This window comes from Natrix helvetica (genome assembly GCF_964273705.1).
Source record: "Natrix helvetica genome assembly, chromosome: 6".
NCBI lineage: Eukaryota > Metazoa > Chordata > Lepidosauria > Squamata > Natricidae > Natrix > Natrix helvetica.
The window spans coordinates 37,514,302-37,534,602 of NC_138553.1; the positions used below are offsets into that span (position 1 = coordinate 37,514,302).

General features: G+C 37.0%; 1 protein-coding gene across 1 annotated transcript in view; it reads right to left on the reverse strand.

Moving 5' to 3' along the window:
* Positions 1-669: 669 nt before the first annotated feature.
* The window catches only part of CRADD (CARD and death domain containing adaptor protein), a 31,470-nt gene continuing 11,838 nt past the window's right edge, over positions 670-20,301 (reverse strand). Inside the window, exon 3 of the mRNA XM_081957709.1 lies at positions 670-1,368. Within this exon, the coding sequence (XP_081813835.1) occupies positions 1,067-1,368 (302 nt within the window). The 3' untranslated portion in view covers positions 670-1,066. The remainder of the gene's footprint in view (positions 1,369-20,301) is intronic.

Sequence of the window (20,301 nt, forward strand, 5' to 3'; positions counted from 1 at the left end):
GGGCAATATACCGTATATACTTGAGTACAAGCCGACTCGAGTATAAGCCGAGACCCCTAATTTTACCCCAAAAAACTGGAAAAAGTTATTGACTCGAGTATAAGCCGAGGCTGGGAAATGCAGCAGCTCACGGTAAATTTCAAAAATAAAAATACAGGTAGATAACAATAAAATTGCTAAAAGTGTGTGTGTGTGTGTGTGTGTGAGTGAGACAGACAGACAGAGGAACAGAGACAGGGAGAGAGAGAGGGAATCAGAGAGAGACTGACAGAGACGAATCAGAGACGTACTTTTAACTACCTGGCAGCGGCGTTTTGCCTTGGGGGGCTCCTCAGAACATCCCAAGACTTCGGAGGGAAGTTTACAGCCCTCCCTCGGAACGCTTCGGAGGGAAGCTTCTGCAAAAGCGAGTGACAACAAGTCTCCCAGGCTTTAATTTGCTGAGCTGTGCACACGCGCCTGTTTTCCACGGCGTGGAGCAGCGGCGAGATTCTGCGCGGCGAGCGATGATTCCAGGGGCCATCCGGGAAGATGAGGAACACGAGGGGGGACCCTGCCCCCCCCCCACTGATGGCCCCCAGAATCATCGCTCGCCGCCCAGAATCTCGCCGCTGCTCCACGCCGTGGAAAACAGGCGCGCGCGTACAGCTCGGCAAATTACAGCCTGGGAGACTTGTCACTCGCCGGGGTTATGCAGAAGCTTCCCTCCGAAGCCCGAGAGGAGGAGGGAAGCGGGCGCCCGGCACACAGAAGAGCCGCATTAAAATGTTTAAAGAGCCACATTTTTTTTTTTTTGTTCACTGGAGTATAAGCCGAAGTGGATTTTTCAGCCCAAAAAGTGGGCTGAAAAATTCGGCTTATACTCAAGTATATACGGTAGTTGCTGCAGCAATCAACGTTCCCATGTTAAGGCCAATTGATAGGCAATGCGTGTGAGATGTGTGTGAGATACTGGATGGTTGCTAAAGTCGTGCCAAGATGTAGACTTTCCATAATTTCTGAGCCCTGTGGAGACATAATATTGGATGTGCCTTTGATTGAATCCAGTTGAGATGAGTTTAGAAGCTCATTGAAACAGCTGCTGGATTACTGAAGAATCTACTTCTCCAAATTTCAAACCAGTGCACAGACTCTCTATAGTAGCTTTATTCCCGAAGCGTTGTCTCCATAAAATGAAGGCGCTTACAATCTGTGATCTGATATTGTATGGGTGGTTGACTTTACAACAGTAGATATCGTTTTGGCTCAAGCCAAGAGACAATACAATGCACTCCCATTCAGGTCCAAGTCTCTGAGCAAGTTTGTTAATCTGTTGATCAGTCGGTAATTTCTTCAAAATCTTTTGTGGAAATCTGAGTGGCTGATCATCTAAAACAAAGAAAAGGAAAAAAGCTCAGATTTTAATGCTTACCTAAATCATTAGTTTCAGAAACAAAACTTAGATTAGCCCTTTATACCAATATAGACAAATTTCTTGTGTGTTTAATGGAACTTGGCCAAATAAAGTATTAAATACGTATAATCATATTTATTATTTAGCACATGAGAATATGACAGAAGAGAAGTAAACATATACACACAATCTACATAATCATATACAAAACTTCTACGGAGGTCTGGCAGTGGCCTCATAACTGGAGGTCCAATTTAGCTATCCAGGTGATCGCCTCTGACATTGCTTTGAGCAGACCTTCTGGGAAACCAGAGAATGCCTGTCGCAGACAATCTTTCACAGTATGTTTAATTGTTTGCATATCAGCACCAAATTGCATCAAGGGAAATCTTTCCACCTCCACATATACATGGCAGAGGCACTTCTTCCAGTATCATACCTAATTCTGTTCAATTTCATCCAGACAGAGTGAGGCAAGTCAAAACCATGTGGTTTTGATTCAGTATAATGAAATAGGATAGTAACACTCATAAATAATTTCAATTAAATCAAGCAAACCTGGCAATTTTAAGACTTGTGGATTTCAACTCCCAGTTCTCCAGCCAGCTCTACTTCTGTGAGTTGAAAGTCCACAAGTCTTAAAGTTGCCAAGTTTGAAGACTTCTGAATTAAATAATAAAAAGGTTAAAAAAATTCTTTATAGCTGTAATTTAAAAGCCAGCATCTAAACTCATTAGATGCCCAAACTGAATTTGATAAGTTATTTCCCATCACATGCATTCTAAAATAGGAATTGTATCACTGTACAGCAGGGGTTCCCAACTCCTAGCTGTGGCCCCTTGATGGATGAGTGTGCAAAGCTTCATTTGCTCATGCGTGGGGTTTAGGTTGTGTGTGCAAAACCCTTTGCTCCTGCTGTCGAAACTGCTGAAACCTTTGCTGCCAGTCCACAGAACCCAAAAAGTGGGGATTTCTGCTGTATAGGATGGCTCAAGGAAACTTTTACTTATCGAATTTGACACTCATTTTCTGCTTTGCAGTTTGAGTACTATAGAATTGCTTTACAGCAGGGTAAGCAATAGAGTGCTACTATAGATATATTGGATTAATTCTAATTAGCCTACTTCAGAGATAATTCAGCAGGTTCTGACCAGTTCTGGAGAACTGGTAGCGGAAATTTTGAGTAGTTTGGAGAACTGGTAAATACCACCTCTGACTGGCCCTACCCCATCTATTCTCTGCCTCCTGAGTCCCAGTTGATCGGGAGGGAATGGGAATTTTGCAGTAACCTTCCCCTGGAGTGGGGTGGGAATGGAGATTTTACAGTATCCTTCCCCTGCCACGCCCATCAAGTCATGCCCACCAAGCCAAGACCATAGAAACCAGTAGTAAAATTTTTTGAATCCCACCACTGATAGTCACATATTATGGGAACAGTTATTTAAAATAATTGGAGAGCCAAAAGTATCTTGCCTCTATTTTACAAAGTTATTAAGCATCCAGGAAACTTCCAAAGTGCACTGAAGATGGTTCTGTGAAAACAGATGCAACAAACACAGCAAAGACCAAGGAACCAGTAAGTAGAACCTCTCTAGGTAAGGTGAGAATGGGAGATTGTCCTCATGCCCACGTATCCTGGCAGATGGTCCCTGCAGGGCAGTAATTTTCCACAGGTATCCACAGGTATCAGTCCTGGGAGACATTAACCATCTTGCTTGCAACCATAGAGGCTATTAAAGGTTCACTAACCTCACTTTCTTATCACTTGCAGAAATTGATCATTAAATATCTCTTAACTTATTCCTTCAACAAGTTTGAAACACTGAGTAAATCTGGCTTTAATGCTAAAGGAAATAAACTTTGAATCATAACCTTAAGAATTTAAAGAATCCAGAATAAACAGCAAAAAACTAAATAAGATTCTGTTGTTAGAAAGTTATAAACAGATTCTTATGCCAAGAATACAAATTTTGATCCCATGACCATGGAGATGACACAATGGTTGTAAGATTGAAAAATGGTTATACATCCCTTTTTTCAGTACCATTGTACCTTTGTGCAGTCACTAAATGAACTATTGTTAGTCAAGGACTACCTGTAATTATAAAGAACAGCTTCTGTTGAAAAATAGATTCTGTTTTGGTTTTTACAAGATACAACAAAGATAAGCAATTTCATGACATGAACACTAGAGGGGACGAAGGCTTTAAGGAAGAGGAAAGAACTCCAGCCTGTAAAATATTGCAAAACACTGTAATAATGAAAATAATGAAGGAGATTTTTAAAGAATAGAATAAGAAAATAGTAGTTACAACATCAATAACGTCAATAATGATATCTGCTTCCATGGATAGACTATGTCCAAAAGATGTTAGGGAATAAATGACTGACGTAGAACAATTTTTTATCTGACAATATAGAAATATCAAAGTGGGTTTATAATTCATGGGTCAAAAGAATGAGTTAGAAAAAAGATGTTTCACTGGATCTACAAAAGAAACTGGCTGAGGTTTTAAATTTAAAAGGAAACTGCAAATAACAAACCAAAATAGTGATTTCAATAATTTTGTCCTATGAAAGAAACTTGTTAAAGCCTTGAAGAACTTTGTGCAAAGGAACAAAGAAGAAATGAAATCAAATCCCATAACATTTGAATGAGCTAAAGACTGAGACTGTTGGAAGTGATAAAGAGGACTATAAAGACAATTTATTTTAGAGTTTTCAGATTTGCAGACTGGTGGGGGAGAGGGGGGATGGTTCCCCTCTTGCCCACTGTTTCTGCGGTCCGGTTCCAAATGGCTCAAGCCCCAATAGTGGGCTGCAGACTGGGGGGGTAGGGTATCTCTGGTTTATTTGATTAATGTTAAAACAAGATATGTTGTTATTTCTGCCAATCCTTTATGGACTTTCTGCTGACACCAGGACTGAAAAAAATGTTTCATGGTTTTGTTTATAGATAAGAAATGTATATGGGATGAAGTAATAAATGTTTATAACCTTAGAGGGAGTGAAGAGTCATTAAATTTGTTTATACTTGTGATGAAGGTCAGAAGTTATTTCTTAGTATATTCTTTATTTACTTACTTATTTACTTTTTTTATTGTGTTCTTATATCTCTCTTTTTTCTTCCTATTCTTTTATTTTTAAAGTTTAGTTTGTATTAGATTTTATTATTACAGTCAAAATTCTTAAAAAGAAAGGTATTAAGCATCTCCCAAATATTCCATTTATCTTTTTATTTATGGAATTGAATACCATTGTTATTTTGTAAAGTATTTCAAACAGCACAATACACACCATTCTCATAATGTTAAATGAAGCAAAATGATTCTATATAAAACCTACCCAGAGCAGCAATGATCAAGTTATGACTCCTTAGAGAATGCTCTTTGGAGAGCACTTTGTGACATATGTAAATAAAGCACAGTAGATAGACTACTGAGAACAGACTGGATATGACATTACTGTTGTTCCAAAGGAAACAGTTCGTCCTTTTAGAAGTCATAGAAGCATAGCTGAAAAACAGCACTAAAGTACAACCCACTGCTAATTATAAGAATCCAAATTAAAGTATACAGGTAATTGTCTACCACCCTCTTAAAAACATCCAGTGAAGGAAAAACGACCATTTCTCTTCACATCTCTATTAAACTCTTCTTATTGTTAAGAATTTCATAAACATTCAACTACCAGGTTGTTCCAAAGGTGCTTTTTTCAGGAGGCAACTGGACTTTCTTGTTGTTTTTTGTTGTTGAAGAAATTTCACTTCTCATCCAAGAAGCTTCTTCAGTTCTGACTGGATGGTGGGAAATGGAAGGATTTATATTTCTTGCAGACAGCTAGTCAGATTTATATTCCTTGCAGGAATGCAAATGACCAGCTGTCTGCAAGGAATATAAATCCTTCCATTCCTACCATCCAGTTAGAGCTGAAGAAGCTTCTTGGATGAGAAGCTAAATTTCTTCAATTAAAAAAAACTAGGAAATCCAGTTGCCTCCTGAAAAAAGCACCTTTGGGGACAGCCATGACCTGGATGACCGAGAATCTCCACAGACGTTCAACCAGGCCTTGACTTTTTTTTTGGGGGGGGGGGGGGGTGTATGGCTTTATTTCAAGTATCTGAAAAGTTTTTCCTCAGTCTTTCTTCCTTAAGGCTAAGCATTCTCAATTTTGCAACCCCTTTTCATAAGTTGTACACTTTCCAGGGCCCTGAATATTCTTACTGCTCTATTCTTTTTTTTTCCCAAAACATTTTTTTTTATTGTCTTACATACCATTTTAAGTATATATTCACATGATTATTTTTCTTCTATTGCTCTATTTTGAATCTGGTTCAATTTATATGAACCTTTCTATGCTCAAAACTGCTTTTTTCCATGGGGGGCTATGGGAAAGCTGGCAAAAATGCAATTAAGGAAGTTGTACATTCTATGAAAAAAATGGATGGAAACAGAACTGATAAACAGAGAACCAAGCAATAATGCTGAAGTTGTTGAGATGGTTTGCTTGTCTCCATCTTCTATGCCTTTATCTGGGCATTGATTTCTAATTTTGGTTGAGAAAGTAGCACCACCGTAAGCCAGGCACATTAATAAAAAGGCAGACTGGTTGAAAAGAGGTTATGCTCACAAAAGTAGCCACTATTGGTGCTAATGGAACATAATGGGAATGCCCCAAATGATTCTTAAAATGCCGTATGTTCCTTGAAATACTGCAGCTATAGTAACCGCTCACGACTTGCTTAGTTTCCAGGAAAGCCCTGTTCTGTTCTGTTTCTGCTCCCGGCAATTTATGACATGATAAACTCATTTTGAGAGTAATTCCACACTTAATACTGACATCACTGTCATGACTACTTTATCAGGGTGATGAGTAACACTTAAAATTAACTGGAATTACGTATGCTTGCTTTCTACCTCTTTTAAAGTGTGATTTTCAGATTTTCCAGACCAGGTCCCTGAAAATTTTGGTTGTCTTGGCTAACAAAAAATAAATAGAAGACAAAAGCTGAGAAAAAGATAACATAAATGGTTGTATTTATCTAGAATTTACTGCATGAAGTAATTGGTCAAATTTTGGTGGTGATAATGTGCCATCAAGTCAATGACAACTGTTAGAAATGACATATTACCTCTAGAAATACCTCTACTTTCAATACTTTCTCTAGGAGAAACTGCTCTTAGCCAATGGTCTACCTAACCCAAAATTAGTAAAATTGATTAAAAGTTTTCCAAGCCTTTAGCAGGCGAGTTCCCAACCTCAAAATGTAAGCAATTTAATGAGGGACTGTTTGCATGCAATGCTTTTATCATTAATGCCATCCATATGAATATATTTATTATATTTGAATTGTTCCATCCTGGATATTTTAATGAAAGGCTCTGAATTTTAATCCTCATCTTCTTCCTTTATTTTTCTTTTATTTATAGCCTCTCAAATGTATAAATGGAATATTTGCAAAAGCACACAGACGACCAAAAAGGACTTCTCATTAAGACTATTTCTAAATAAGCAGGTACACAGATAACAGCTTAAAACACCCGGAGTCATGGACTTTGATTTTCTGTCACAGCTGCTCATTCTGGTAATAAAAATAATTGCCATTTAGTGGAGCTGTTATATAAAGTAGTTAATCTCCCAAGATTTAGGTATCATAAGTGGCAATACCTCTTTGGAAAACTTTAGTACAATGCAGATAACTTGTCCTGTATTTGCACCTGGCAAAGTTGTGTCTCATATTGATGTATTAGACCTGAGCAGAAACTGTGTCAGGGTTCCAAGTAACACCCCCAATGAAAGAAGACTGTGAGGCTTGAAGTTCCTCAAAGTTCCATTTTATTAGAGATGTCATATTGGCACATCTGGGAAAACCATAATCTGAAAGCTTTCAGGTTTTCCCCACCCAAAAGAAAGTCCAAGCACCTACCCAGCACCCACATGTCCATCACATGGCCCAATCAAAGCACCGTCCCAACTAGAGATGCTTCCTAGTCACAGCCCTCCAGGTACAGGGCAGAATGTTCTTGACTCTCTGAGAAGGAATGTTATTATGACTATATATCTCCCCAGCTCCATACAATCCCACCTCCCAGTTTCCCACAGACTTAAATGTGGCAGGTCTGAAGCTCCAATGCCCAAGATGGCTTCCAGGCCTGACAGCTTGTATCATTGAGAACTTAAGTCCTCAGTGTAGCAGAGACACATTATGTCTTTGAACAACCTCAGTGCTGGTGTACTATTGTCCATTTTTTGTTTATCATCCTTTAATTAATAGAAAAGAAATAAGAAGCAAGAGGAACAATCTGCCTTTACCTTGATTTCTCCCGTTAATAGATATATTAAAGGCCCAAGCAGGGGGCAACCTGACCCATTCAGAGAGGGGCAGCTAGCAGGGCATACAACAACAGCATTTCCAGCATCCTGTTAACAGATCATAGCTGTGCTGCAATATGTTGGCTATGCTCCAAGTTGTGAAATGCTGTCCAAGAGGTCTATTGCTGACATTGCATAAGCTACCATTCAAAAGAATTTGAGTGAATCCATTTATTAACTGGGAAAAAAAGAATGTCAAGATGCTATTCTGCTAAGTGGAAAAAGACACAGATTTAACAGGATAAACAGCACCTAACTGCTGCTCCCACATCTTAATAATTGCTTTTTTAAAATGATTCTCTCAGTCTTCATACAATTAATGCTTAGTTAAAAGTGATGTCTGCCAAAGATGACACGCAGCTGACAATGGCAGAACTGTCATAGCTGACCATCACTGTTTTGTAACAATTGTCAGGTGCTTTTGGGCTAAACCAGGGGTGTCCAAACTTGGGAATTTAACACTAGTGGCCTTGGAAGAAGAGAGTTGACGTTGCGACGGCACGATATGCGATCTTGGTGCTCCAAGATCGCAGTCAAATTTTTGCCGCTGGATGGTCCATTTGGACCTAAACTGTCCCGCAGAGACGGTGATTGAGAAGGGAACCTCCTGCTGATCTCAGGGACACCGCAAAGTCCCTGAAAGATCCAGGAATAGCTTTTTTTTTCTAGCGACAGAAACACAGCTAATGAAGCTGCTGAAGTTGGGACAGCTCTGGAACGGGAAGAAAGCGGAAAGAGAAAGTGTGTCGAATTGGTGAGGAAATTTTATTATTAGGGGAAGAGACTACCCAAGAAAAAAATTTAAATTAAGTTAAGGTTGAAGGCAAAAGACTGTAGGCGGCGAGATTGATCTGCATTGAACTTAGTGTGTTATCCAGTTTCTCTTTTTGTTTTTCACGGATGGAACTTTTGCAGGGGCTCCCTATTTTTTAAACTGAATGGATTAATTGTTTCTTCTTTTTTCACTTTTGCTTATACCTATGGATTAAAATTCTCCTTTTTTATAATGCTTGATTTGATTGATTGGATTGTTTTTGATCTCCATTTAAGGTTTTTCTTTCTTTCTTAAGCTTGGAATATAAAGAAGAAAATAAGAAGGATTAAAAAGAGGGTTGTAACAACAGGACGGTCTAAAAAATCTAAGAAATAAATAAATAAAGGAGGAAAAGCAGTTACACTGCCACTTGGAGGCTGGAGGCTGGATACATTATTTTTTCTTCTTTTGTCTTTGATCACTTGGGATTCAAGGTTCTTTCAGCTTATTTACTGACAGTGATAGTAGGAAGAGCACAAGTTGTTTATACAGGTGCCTTTTGGAAGTTCTATCACTAGCTTTGGAGGGAAGACAACATTTTGACTTGAAAGATAATAAATGAACCTGTTTGAAGTTTATTAAAGTAGCCTTGTGGCAGTATCTACAAAATTGAAAAAATGGCCCAGCGGGAAAAAGAAACTGTAACATTGCAAATGATTATGTTTGAAATTCAAAATCTATTAGTTGTGACAGAGAGAATTGAAAATAGATTGGAGAATATGGAATATAAATCAGAAACATCTGATGGAGAAACTGAGGATGTTTACCAAATGAAGTAAATGGAGGACAGAGTTCAAAAGATGGAAGAAAAAATGAGCAAAGAGATAAGAAAACTGTAGATACTGATAACAAAGTAAGTGTGGTTGGTAATGGCAAGAGTGGAATATGGAAAGGGGAGATGGATGGATTGGAACTCTACCCCAGACTTCAAAGCACAGAAGAAGAAAAGAGAGAAAAATTGACGGAGATAAGGAGAGAAAACTTGATAGAAGCACTAGCGATAACCAAAGATAAGCTGATGGAAAGAGCAGATGTTGGGTTTCAAGATTTTGTGAGATATGAAAGGAACAGCATATTGCCAGGGGAGGTTTATACAAGATTTATTAAGAAAGTAATTAGAACATTAATGCTACAAATGGCAAGAGATATAAGACCGTACTATTGCTGGAGGGATACAGGTTGATGCAATGAAAATGTATAATAAAAATTAAGCTAAATTTAGTTTACTAGTAGTATGTATAAAATGAAGCGACAATAGCTATAGTTAAATAATGATTAATAATGATAACAATACATATAGATATAGTAGTCAGATAATATGAAATTTTATATAAACAATATATGGAGATTATGAGAGGAGGTTTAAAAGCTTTATCTAGAATATGTTATAAAGATGTATTGTGATTGGATGATTTTAGGATGATTTAATGGAATGTTATATAATCCTTTTCTAGATTTTGAATATTATATATAAAAGGACGTAAAAACAATTATAGTCAAATTAAGGTTGAGATATAATAATTGTGATATACATGAATATAGGTGAATTTAAAATATGCAATTTGATATGAAAAGCAGGTGGTGACTATGGAAGAGATGCATGGAAATACTGTAACCAACTGACACACTTTCTACAATTTGTAATGGAAGATGGGGTTGTTTTTTTTTATGTTTGTTTGTCCTTGTTCAAAAACAAATAAAAATTGTTTTTTAAAAAAAGACTAGTGGACTTCAACTCCCAGAATTGGTTGGTTTAGGAATTCTGGGAGTTGAAATCCACAAGTCTTAAAGTTCCCAAGTTTGGATACCACTGGGCTAAACCATTCAGTTCCATTCTTTCTTAAGTTTAATTTACGCTATTTTATTTACTGTCTTTTCTTCCTGCTCAAAATGACTGGGGAATAATGAGCCTCGTAAAATTTCCTGGAAGCTAATGATGCATGTTTGAAACACTGAAACAAGTAGATGTGGTAAAAACAAAGAGCAGTCATGGACTCATGAATGAGCCATTGAATATAAATGTTGCAAAGATTCTACCAGTCACAAAAGAGGGCAGGTATTTCTTCCTGATCAAGGATTAAAAATCAGCAAAGAAACCTGAACTAAACTAAACTAAACTAAATTCTAATTACAAGATGATAAGATAGTCTGGTGATATTTTTGAGCCAGAGAGAAAAGAGTTAAATATTTGCTTTTTAATAAGGCTCTACAACATTCCATTGTCAAATTTACATACAGCTTGTTATCTATATGTCTTTTGTGTACTTAAATAAAACACAGTAATCCAACATTGAAAGAAAAGAAATGATATTCAATATATTCACAAAGAATCCTTTGATCTGACCTACTGGAGAATCCACAACTTGATTGCTAATTCATAATGATTGCAACAGATTGAAAATGCATAATAAAACTGGTTTAGTAACAGTCAAAATAAATAACTGTATAAATAAACAAATAACCAAGCCCCTGTCAAATAAAACGTGAGGATATGAATCTTCTATAGTGATAGTTAAGACTAAGAAGACAAGGATTCAAATTAATATTTAGAAGGAGTCAATCATACTCTAGCCCAGTGGTCGGCAAGCTGCGGCTCGTGAGCCACATGCGGCTCTTTACACACTTTAATGCGGCTCTTCTGTGTGCCGGGCGCCCGCTCCCCTCCCTCCTCTCGGGCACTTCAAAACAAGCGTCCCTTTCCCTTTTTTCTTTTCGACCCACAATGATTAGGGAGGATCCTGAAGTTGGGCGGGGCTGAGAAGCGAGGAGGCAGAAAAAGAAACGGAGGCTAAGGAGCTTCCTCCCAGCAAAAATCTAACCGGGGAGCCGGGCGGGCAGTAGCAAATTAGCCGATCACGCCGCGTGATTGGTTAATTTGCTACTGCCCACGCGGCGTGATCGGGCTAATTTGCTACTGCCCGCCCGGCTCCCCGGCTAGATTTTTGCTGGGAGGGGGCGGGGGGAAGCTCCTTGGCCTCCGTTTCTTTTTCTGCCTCCTCGCTTCTCAGCCCCGCCCGACTTCAGGATCCTCCCTAATCATTGTGGGTTGAAAAGAAAAAAGGGAAAGGGGCGCTTAAAGTTTCAAAATATTGGAGGAAAATATCGCTTCAGAGGCAACAGTTCTCATGGGGAATTAGCCCTGGAGTTACTGCCCCACCCGGTCAAACCTCGCTTTCCGCGCATGCCGCGTGATCAGCTAATTTGCTACTGCCCGCCGGCTCCATGATAAGATTTTTGCGGGGGGGGGGGGAGAAGCTCCTTGGCCTCCGTCTCTTTTTCTCCCTCCTCGCTTCTTGGGGCTCCACCAATGGGGGAGCAAGGCCCGCCCAGCGCCAGGCTTTGGGCTAACACAGAGGTCTGCAAAGTTGGCTGTTTTAAGACTGGTGGACTTCAATTCTCAGAATTCTGGGAGTTGAAGTCCACCAGTCTTAAGAGCCAATTTTGCAGATCCCTGGGCTAATATGATTGATGCCCTTGGTGGACTTCAATTCTCAGAATTCTGGAAGTTGAAGTCCACAAGTCTTCAAGCTGTCAGGTTTGAAGACCCTGGTTTTTTTTTTCCTAAAGGGTTAGGGGTGCAAGGGTCTTGCAACTTGACAGCTTTAAGACTTGCGTGCTTCAAATGCCAGAGTTTATTGAAACTAAAAACAGTGTACCATCCTATGTATTTTCGGTTTTAAAAATGTGGCTCTCAAAATAAATTTCAATCGTGGTTTTGGCGAGATTTGGCTCAGTTGAAAAAAAAGGTTGCCCACCACTGCTCTAGCCTAGTGGTTCTCAACCTTCCCAATGCTGCGACTCTTTAATACAGTTCCTCATGTTGTGGTGACCCCCAACTATAAAATTGGTGTCTCGGTTCCTAAAACCATCAAAAATATGTGTTTTCCGATGGTCTTAGGCGACCCCTGTGAAAGGATCGTTTGACCCCCAAAGGGGTCCCGACCCACAGGTTGAGAACCACTGCTCTAGCCTATACAGTTTACAAGGATGTATCAATAGCAACTAAAGAGAGCCACATACACTGGCTTGAACATTGTGCGAAATATATGAATAGTATAAGTCCATGATGGCGAACGAATAAAGACGGTCACATGACAGTAGCTTGGACACTTTTCCTAAAATCTTTACCATTATTTCTATAGTCTTTCAGTTTAACCTCCTAATTAAAGTATTGTTAGCCAATTACTGAGTAAACACTTTTTAAAAAAAAATACAGCACTTCAATTGTTTAACTGCTTTTAAACATATTAAAATATATTTTTAAAAGCTCAAAAGGAAGAATCATTTTTTTTGAACACAAGTGTTTCAGTGTTCTGCAGCCCTCTGAATTTCTTGGAGAGAGTATTCTAAGAAAAAGGAGGAGGGAACGAAGATTTTTTTTTACAATAGAATCATTAAATTAACACAGGGATTTTATAAACTAAAACGGGAGATTTGAAAACCAAGCTCTTTTACGGTTTCCTGTCTTCCTGGAAAAATCTTATTGTTAAATCAGTTTGGATTACATAAAAGGACTAAGTGACGATTGTGAAAAAAAATACTTTTTTAGTAAAAGCCACAATCTTTTTCTTTTTAAAAATATTTTGCTTGGACATATTTCCATCTTGCACCTATATTAATGTTCTGGATATCTAAAAGATCTGTATTTACATTCTTTCCAATATTTAATAGAGTAAAGAAAGGATGCATTAAGATTGAATTCAAAAGCATATGTTAGTCCCACTTTACTTATTAAATAGTAAAACAAAAATAAAGCAAATCAAAACTTTACAAACAAACAAGAAAACCAAAAACCATACTGTTAATCTGCCAGTCCAAATGCAAGACACAAATGGAAATGAATTAAGCAAGAGGAACCCAAAAACATGACAATTAATTCAACTCAAAAATCCAGGCTTTAGTTTTGCTATTCATAAATACTTTTTGAAAACATTTGGTTCCCCTCTATCATATTTTTGTGCTGTCATCTGGTCCTACATACTATATGAATTATATACCAATTAATTTTAAAAAATCAATATACCAGTGAGGTGTTTCAGCCTGGAAGCCTCAATGAGACAGATTCTGCAATAATAAGGTGACATTATATATATATCGGACATTTGCAGCATATTCTCCTCCTTAATGGAAGCATCCATTTTTCCTCATGCTCACCTGGAGAGTGAAAAGGTTAATCTTGTCCTCTGCACATACTGGGGTCTTGATTCAGATGGGAATAGGGTAGCAGAATTGATTTTAATTCAAATTCTAGCTATAATAGATACATTTTGCATTATCTTTAATTAGAAATTATTAGAAATAGTTTGTAAATAAATCATGCCACATCACTTATGCTGTTAAACTCAAATTTACCATTTGGAGTAGTAGAGATTATCACGAAGATCTCAAAACCACTATGCCATGTAATTCTGAAGTATATCTCACAGCCTCAAAAATCTCCACCTGGAATACAGAGTGATAGACAGATATTTGTTTGTCAATCACAGTCTTTTTTTGTGCAAGTGAATTTAAAGCAGAAATAGGACAAAAAAATCAGTTGGGGACAACTTCCATGAATCTTGAATTGTACAATAATTTTTATTGGAAAAAGAGCCAGATCATTCTTAGTAGGGTTATAACCTGTCCTGGAATATAACCGTTAATGAAAAACTCTGAAGCTGTTTTTATTAAAACATTTTTCTGCTCCTTAAAAGCTTTATACTATCTTTTTATCAGAATACACAGCTATAGTTTTATAGAATAACTTCTGCAAGTTTCAGTTTGTGTTTATAACACTGGTGACATTTCAAAAATATTTTTTAAAAAGTGATGGCTAAAATTTACAATGAGAACAAAAAGCAGCCTAATTTAGGGGGTATTTCCTTCATTGTCATTCTTCTAGCAAAACTATGGTACACACCTAAGTACTGCTATTTGCTGATATTGTAAATCAGAACTTGTTTCAAGTTAAAATTATTTCTTACAAGCTGAATATCCGTACTCCGCTACAAAACTATGTAACCGGGCTTGATAAATCGACACTTACAGCTTGAAAATTAATGAGTAGTTACTATCGACTTCTCCTCTCCCCTTCTCTTCCTCAGCCTTGCCCCACAAAAGCCTCCCCTATCCTACCTCTTTTTCTCCCTCAGCTTTGCACCAAAGAAGCCTTCGTATCCTATCCCCCTCTTTCCCTCAGCCTTGCCCTACAGAAATCTCTTCTATCTTATCACCTTCTCTCTCTCAGGCTTGCCCCACAGAAACCGCGCCTCTCCACTTCTCTCCCTCAGGTTTGCCCCACAAAAGCCCCACCTACCAAATCACCTTCTCTCCCGCAGACTCCTCTCCAAACTCCCAGCTAGCAGGCGAGATAAGTCATGCATTGGCCACGCCCACATCCAAGTTTTCAGGTTGGGAGAGGGAGTAGAACGTTTAACTCCTTAGCATCTGAATGTATTAATAATAATATATATGAAATACTCATTACCTGATGATCATTTCAAAAAATCCTTTGTTACTGAGCACCTAGAAGCCAAGAGGAACATACGTGCCAAATTTCAAGTTTGTAGGCTTTACGGTTCTGGAGATTTTGTGATTCCTGAGTGAGTGTTTTCATGTTTATAGATACAGATTTGCTTCTTTTTTTAAATCTCTCTCTCTCTATGTATGTTTGTAGATTAATGGAGAAATATTTTATTGTTTTTGAAGAATTGTGTTTATCTCTGTCAAGGGTAATTGCCAAGGTAATTATTTTAAGAATTTGCAAATAAAAAAGTTTGTCTAGACTCTACGGTAGATATTAAGAATTAGATTCAAGAGATATGTAATTTATCCATTTCTCAAAATGCAAACTTTTCTATCTGGTTAAAAAAATGTATTATATTTCTCTTTGCTAGCAATTTCATGTTTTATAGCAAAAAAAGATATTCTTATATTCTTCTCCCCTTTTTTATTTCTGTTTTGCTTCTTATTATTAATCAGTTGGGCTGCTTTTCTGGATTTATTTTTCCCCCTGAATTTTTTGCATATTCTTTTTTAAAATTTGTATGAACATTTTTTCAAAGGTTAGGGATATTTCCTAATGATGGTACATTTCAGTGAATTCTGTTGTTAAAACATTTGCTTTCTTTCTCTAGCACTGTTTGTCAACAACAAGCAAAATATGAAATCCGGTTGATGGAAAGAAAATGAAAAAAATTCACATAAGATAAAAACAAATAGCACAGCATATATATGGGATTCGTCTATGCATGAGTTTGTGAGTTATTTATAAATATTTTGCCATTTCCCCCCTCCTAAAATATATTGAACTATGTCCAGGATCTCCATTTTCATGAATATAAAGGCTGAGAATATTTGGAAAAAAGCTTATAGCAACTACCAGTAATTTTGCATGATTATAGAGGGTCTATGTGAAAAATGTAGACCTTGTGATACTAGAAAAGCAATTATGATACATAAATTGTTTGATTTCCTACTCATTTAGTATCAATGCTTTTTGATCAGTAAATGATTAAAATTCAATAAATTTAAAGATAAAATTCTTATAATTTTTTTCTAATTGCCTTCCAGTATTTTTAAGAATAAAATCAGGTCTCAATGTTATTTGTTAACCCTACACCCCCCTCTTTTAAACAGAATTTATTATCTGGTGAGAGCCATGGAAAATAGAGAAACTCTGATTTATTTATTTATTTAAGATCCTGCCTTTATTATTTTTACAAATAACTCAAAGCACGGAACATGTGAGGTATTTATTTATTTGTTTGTTTATTTGATCCTGCCCTTATTACTTTTACAAATAACTCAAGGCACTGAACATATCCAACACACTTTCTTCCTCCTATTTTTCCCACAACTCCAAACCTGTGAGATGAGTTGGGCTAAGAGACAGTGACTGGCCCAAAGTCACCCAGCTAGTTTTCATGTCCAAGGCTGGACTTGAACTCGGTGTTTCCTGCTTTCTAACTTGGTGCCATAACCACAAGATCAAATGGGATCTTATGAGTATATAAATACAGAACTTATAAGGCTACTGAGAACACCAGATTTTTACACTTTCCAAACCATGTCAGAGAATATCTTGGGTTTAATTTTCTTTACTATTGGAGTATAAGAATCTTGAGATTACTTATTTGAAATTAATATTTAAAAAATTGTTTATGTAAGTTACTTATATAAGAGAAAAAATTATAGAAAACATATTTAATGAAGAAAAAGGAGGATGACTCTGAACAATAAAAGTAAAAGACATGAAGAAAAGTTTTTACAGAAATTAATTTCTGCCATTCAGTTTATTCTTTCACTCTAGAAATAGGTTCACAATAAAATAAAGACTGCATATCTCCGTTCCTAGTAAAGAAAAGTCTTATTATTCAGAACTAAGAATAACCCTTAAAAGCTTTAAAAGCATAACAGAATTTGGAAGATAAAGCACTACAATTCCATGAATTTGCCTAGCATGGTTTTGATTATATTTTCCTAGAAACATTTAGGGAATGTAACTGATGCTTTCATTATAAAGCTTCTAGTTTAACTAATACAAGACAAAGTCATATTATTTGTGTGCTTTAGATCTAGAAACTATAACAATTATAAATTACGAGTATTTCTGTTTTGTGATCATGTCTTTTACACTTACCTACTCTTTTGTTAACCAGAATTCTGACTTCTCAGGAGCTACACATACTGAATATCTTAAAAGTAATTAACATTGTATTATCCTGGATAGTTAAATAAGGCATGAAGACTAGAAACTAGGAGACCATGAATCTTGTCCTCCCTTAGGAAAGTGACTTTGGGCAAATCATTTTAACCCGAGGAAGAAGGAAATAGCCTACATGAGGACCAAAAGCATTGCAGAAAGTGAAATCAAGCTTGAGGATTATTTTTTTTTGCAGGATGCAAAGCTCCCATTAAAACTGAAATAATATTTCAAAAATAAGTAGAACAGGGAGATTGTTAGACAACAGGGAATGAGTTGGTGAAAGCAATGGACAACACACTAGGGACATAGGCAATAGAGATGGCAAAAACTGGGGTAATAGCCTATCACTTAAGGTCATTTAAAAAAATGAAAATTGCATACAAAGAAAACTATCTTCCTCAAGGCCAAACCAGCAATAAGAAGACAGAATTAATTAACATAAAAGCTACTAAAAAAGCTTTCCCACTCTAAAGCTACTAACAGATAAATGAAAAAACAACAACAACGAAAGAAAGCATCCTTACTGCTTGGCTGCTCCGAAGACTAACAACACAAAGGGGAGACGAGGACGACTGAAATCCTCTATTTATCCAAATGACAGTGAAATCAATTGCAAAAATAATTTTTTTCTCACTGTTTCAGTATTTTGAAAAACAAAGAAAAAAAACAGTTTTCATCTAAATACAGAGGGGTAAACAAACTCCAGCGAGAAAAGAAAGGTTGTGGAGAACTGCTCCAGAACAAGTAGAAAACCATCACATAAAAAACTAATATTGCAGTCAAAAGGCAATGAAGAAATACCTAGTTTTTTGCCCCCGTCTTCATTGAAGAAAATATTCCTTAAAAGGAATATTTTAAGTAACCTTAAAGGAAAGATTACTTTAGTATTATAGGTATTAACAAAAGATTAACACTTCTGAGCAGGAAATCCATTTATTCATTTTACTGAAAAATTTAACACCAAGGATATCTCTGGAATATATGTGATTGTAGTATTAAAACTATGCCCAAATTGCTCAATCTTACCTAAGTTTTATTTAGAGTGTCAAGGAAAGTGGTTGGCATTATGTTACAACTTTTATAATGCCGAGCATTCAACCATTTTCTATAGTAATCCAGTGAAAGAGAACAAAAACAAAGAATTGGCAGCACACAGGGATAAATCTCTTCCAATTTTCACCAAAAGGACAGCAGATAGACCGTATGTCAAATTACATTTTGGCAAAAATATATTGTTGTGTCTCCAACTGCTTGTGTAAAACACTAACAACAAGTGAAAGACAGAAAAACAATTGCAAAGAAAACTAGGATTTTATGGAAACATAGAAACCAAATATATACAGTACGGAGGAATTAGAAATGTGTTCTTAACATTTTGAGAATGATTTCTACTGTTCTTGGTATGGGTAAAAAAACAACCTCATATTTGATCAGATATCACTTGAACTCCAGATTAAAACTCCAGGAACTAAGCTAATACATTCATACCATCCCACAGTTGTAGAAGCACTTCTACGTCATCCCTGATCCATGGAGGCCACTCAATTGAGAGTTCAAGGTTAGTGGAAGCCTGTTTGTATGTGAAGATTTGAAGCTGTTATCAGGAAATACACCCTCTTCCTCAAACATACTCTACTATAAACATCACCACCCACTACTCCTCCCCTGTATTGGTAGGATATTATTATAGTTTTTACTTTGTGTTTGGCTCAATAATAGGCAGAGTCTTACGTTGCTAGATTTTTTTTTAATGTGATGTTTTATGTAGTTAAATTAAATGTTTAAAATATGAAAGGAAATATGAACAGTCTTTGTTTCCAAAATGGGCTAATTTTCAGGTAATCAAACTATAAAAATATTAGTTATTATCTTCTACTCTACCCTGTTTCCCTGAAAATAAGACCTCCCCGGATAATAAGCCCAATCAGGCTTTTGAGTGCATGCGCTAAAATAAGCCCACCCCCGAAAATAAGTCCTCCCCAAGAATATTGCAACACAGGCAGCAGCCATGAGGTGACCACGCTCGCCGCCTCCTGCACCTCAAAAATAATAAGACCTCCCCGAAAATAAGGCCAAGTGCTTATTTCGGGGGTCAAAAGAAAATAGGACCCTGTATTATTTTCAGGGAAACACGGTAGTCATTTAAGAATCTACACTAACTAAAATAGGCGATTTTGATGTGATTTTTGTTGATCTATTTCTTAGGCTGCAATGCAATGTGTTGACTTTAAATTCATCAAAAGGATAAGAAAACAGCCGGAATGTAGGACTTTTATTCAGAATCTGCTCTACATTCAAAAGTATAAAGAAATCTTTCAACAGAAACTCTGCTTTACCTTTCTCTCACTGTGCTAGATGGCAATGGGTAATTTACGTTTTCAGCATTCCTGCCCAGGAAACTATCTCCTGATCTACCTCAAATAGAGGTCACAGGCAGTGAAAAACAACTCCTTTTCAGAACAGAAAATATAAAGTTCCATCACTCCAAGATGATGAAAAGTGAGAGCTGAGAGGAACAGTCATACCTAAAAAGAGGACTTTAGTAGGTGGTCATTATAACTTGCATTTATAGTAAAGCAAAAATTAATAATAATGCACAGCTCTGATTCAAAGAGAAATAGAAGCTTCAATACAAGTGTGCACCTAGTACACAGACATACAGAGGCCCAGAGAGACTAGCCTATCATACAACACCTGTGCAGTACTTCTGGCATTCCAAGGATCAAAATATAAAATGTGAAGCCTTTTCTATAATGAGAAGCTACAGGAAAAACTGTAGTCTCATTCTTTTCCCAGCCTTCCAGCTGAAAGGGTAGACTGCCAACCTGGCATGGGGATTGGCACCAGGCCATATTCACAACAATTAGATATTAATTTTATTAGCTAGTGTATTATGAATGATATGCTCGTACAAATGCTTTTGCATACCATGTTTTAGGCCACGGATATGCAATAGTGTCCTCCACCTAACTCTGAAGTATAAGATCCCAAAACCCGTGACACTAGCCATGCAGCTGGGATTGACAAGAGCAATAC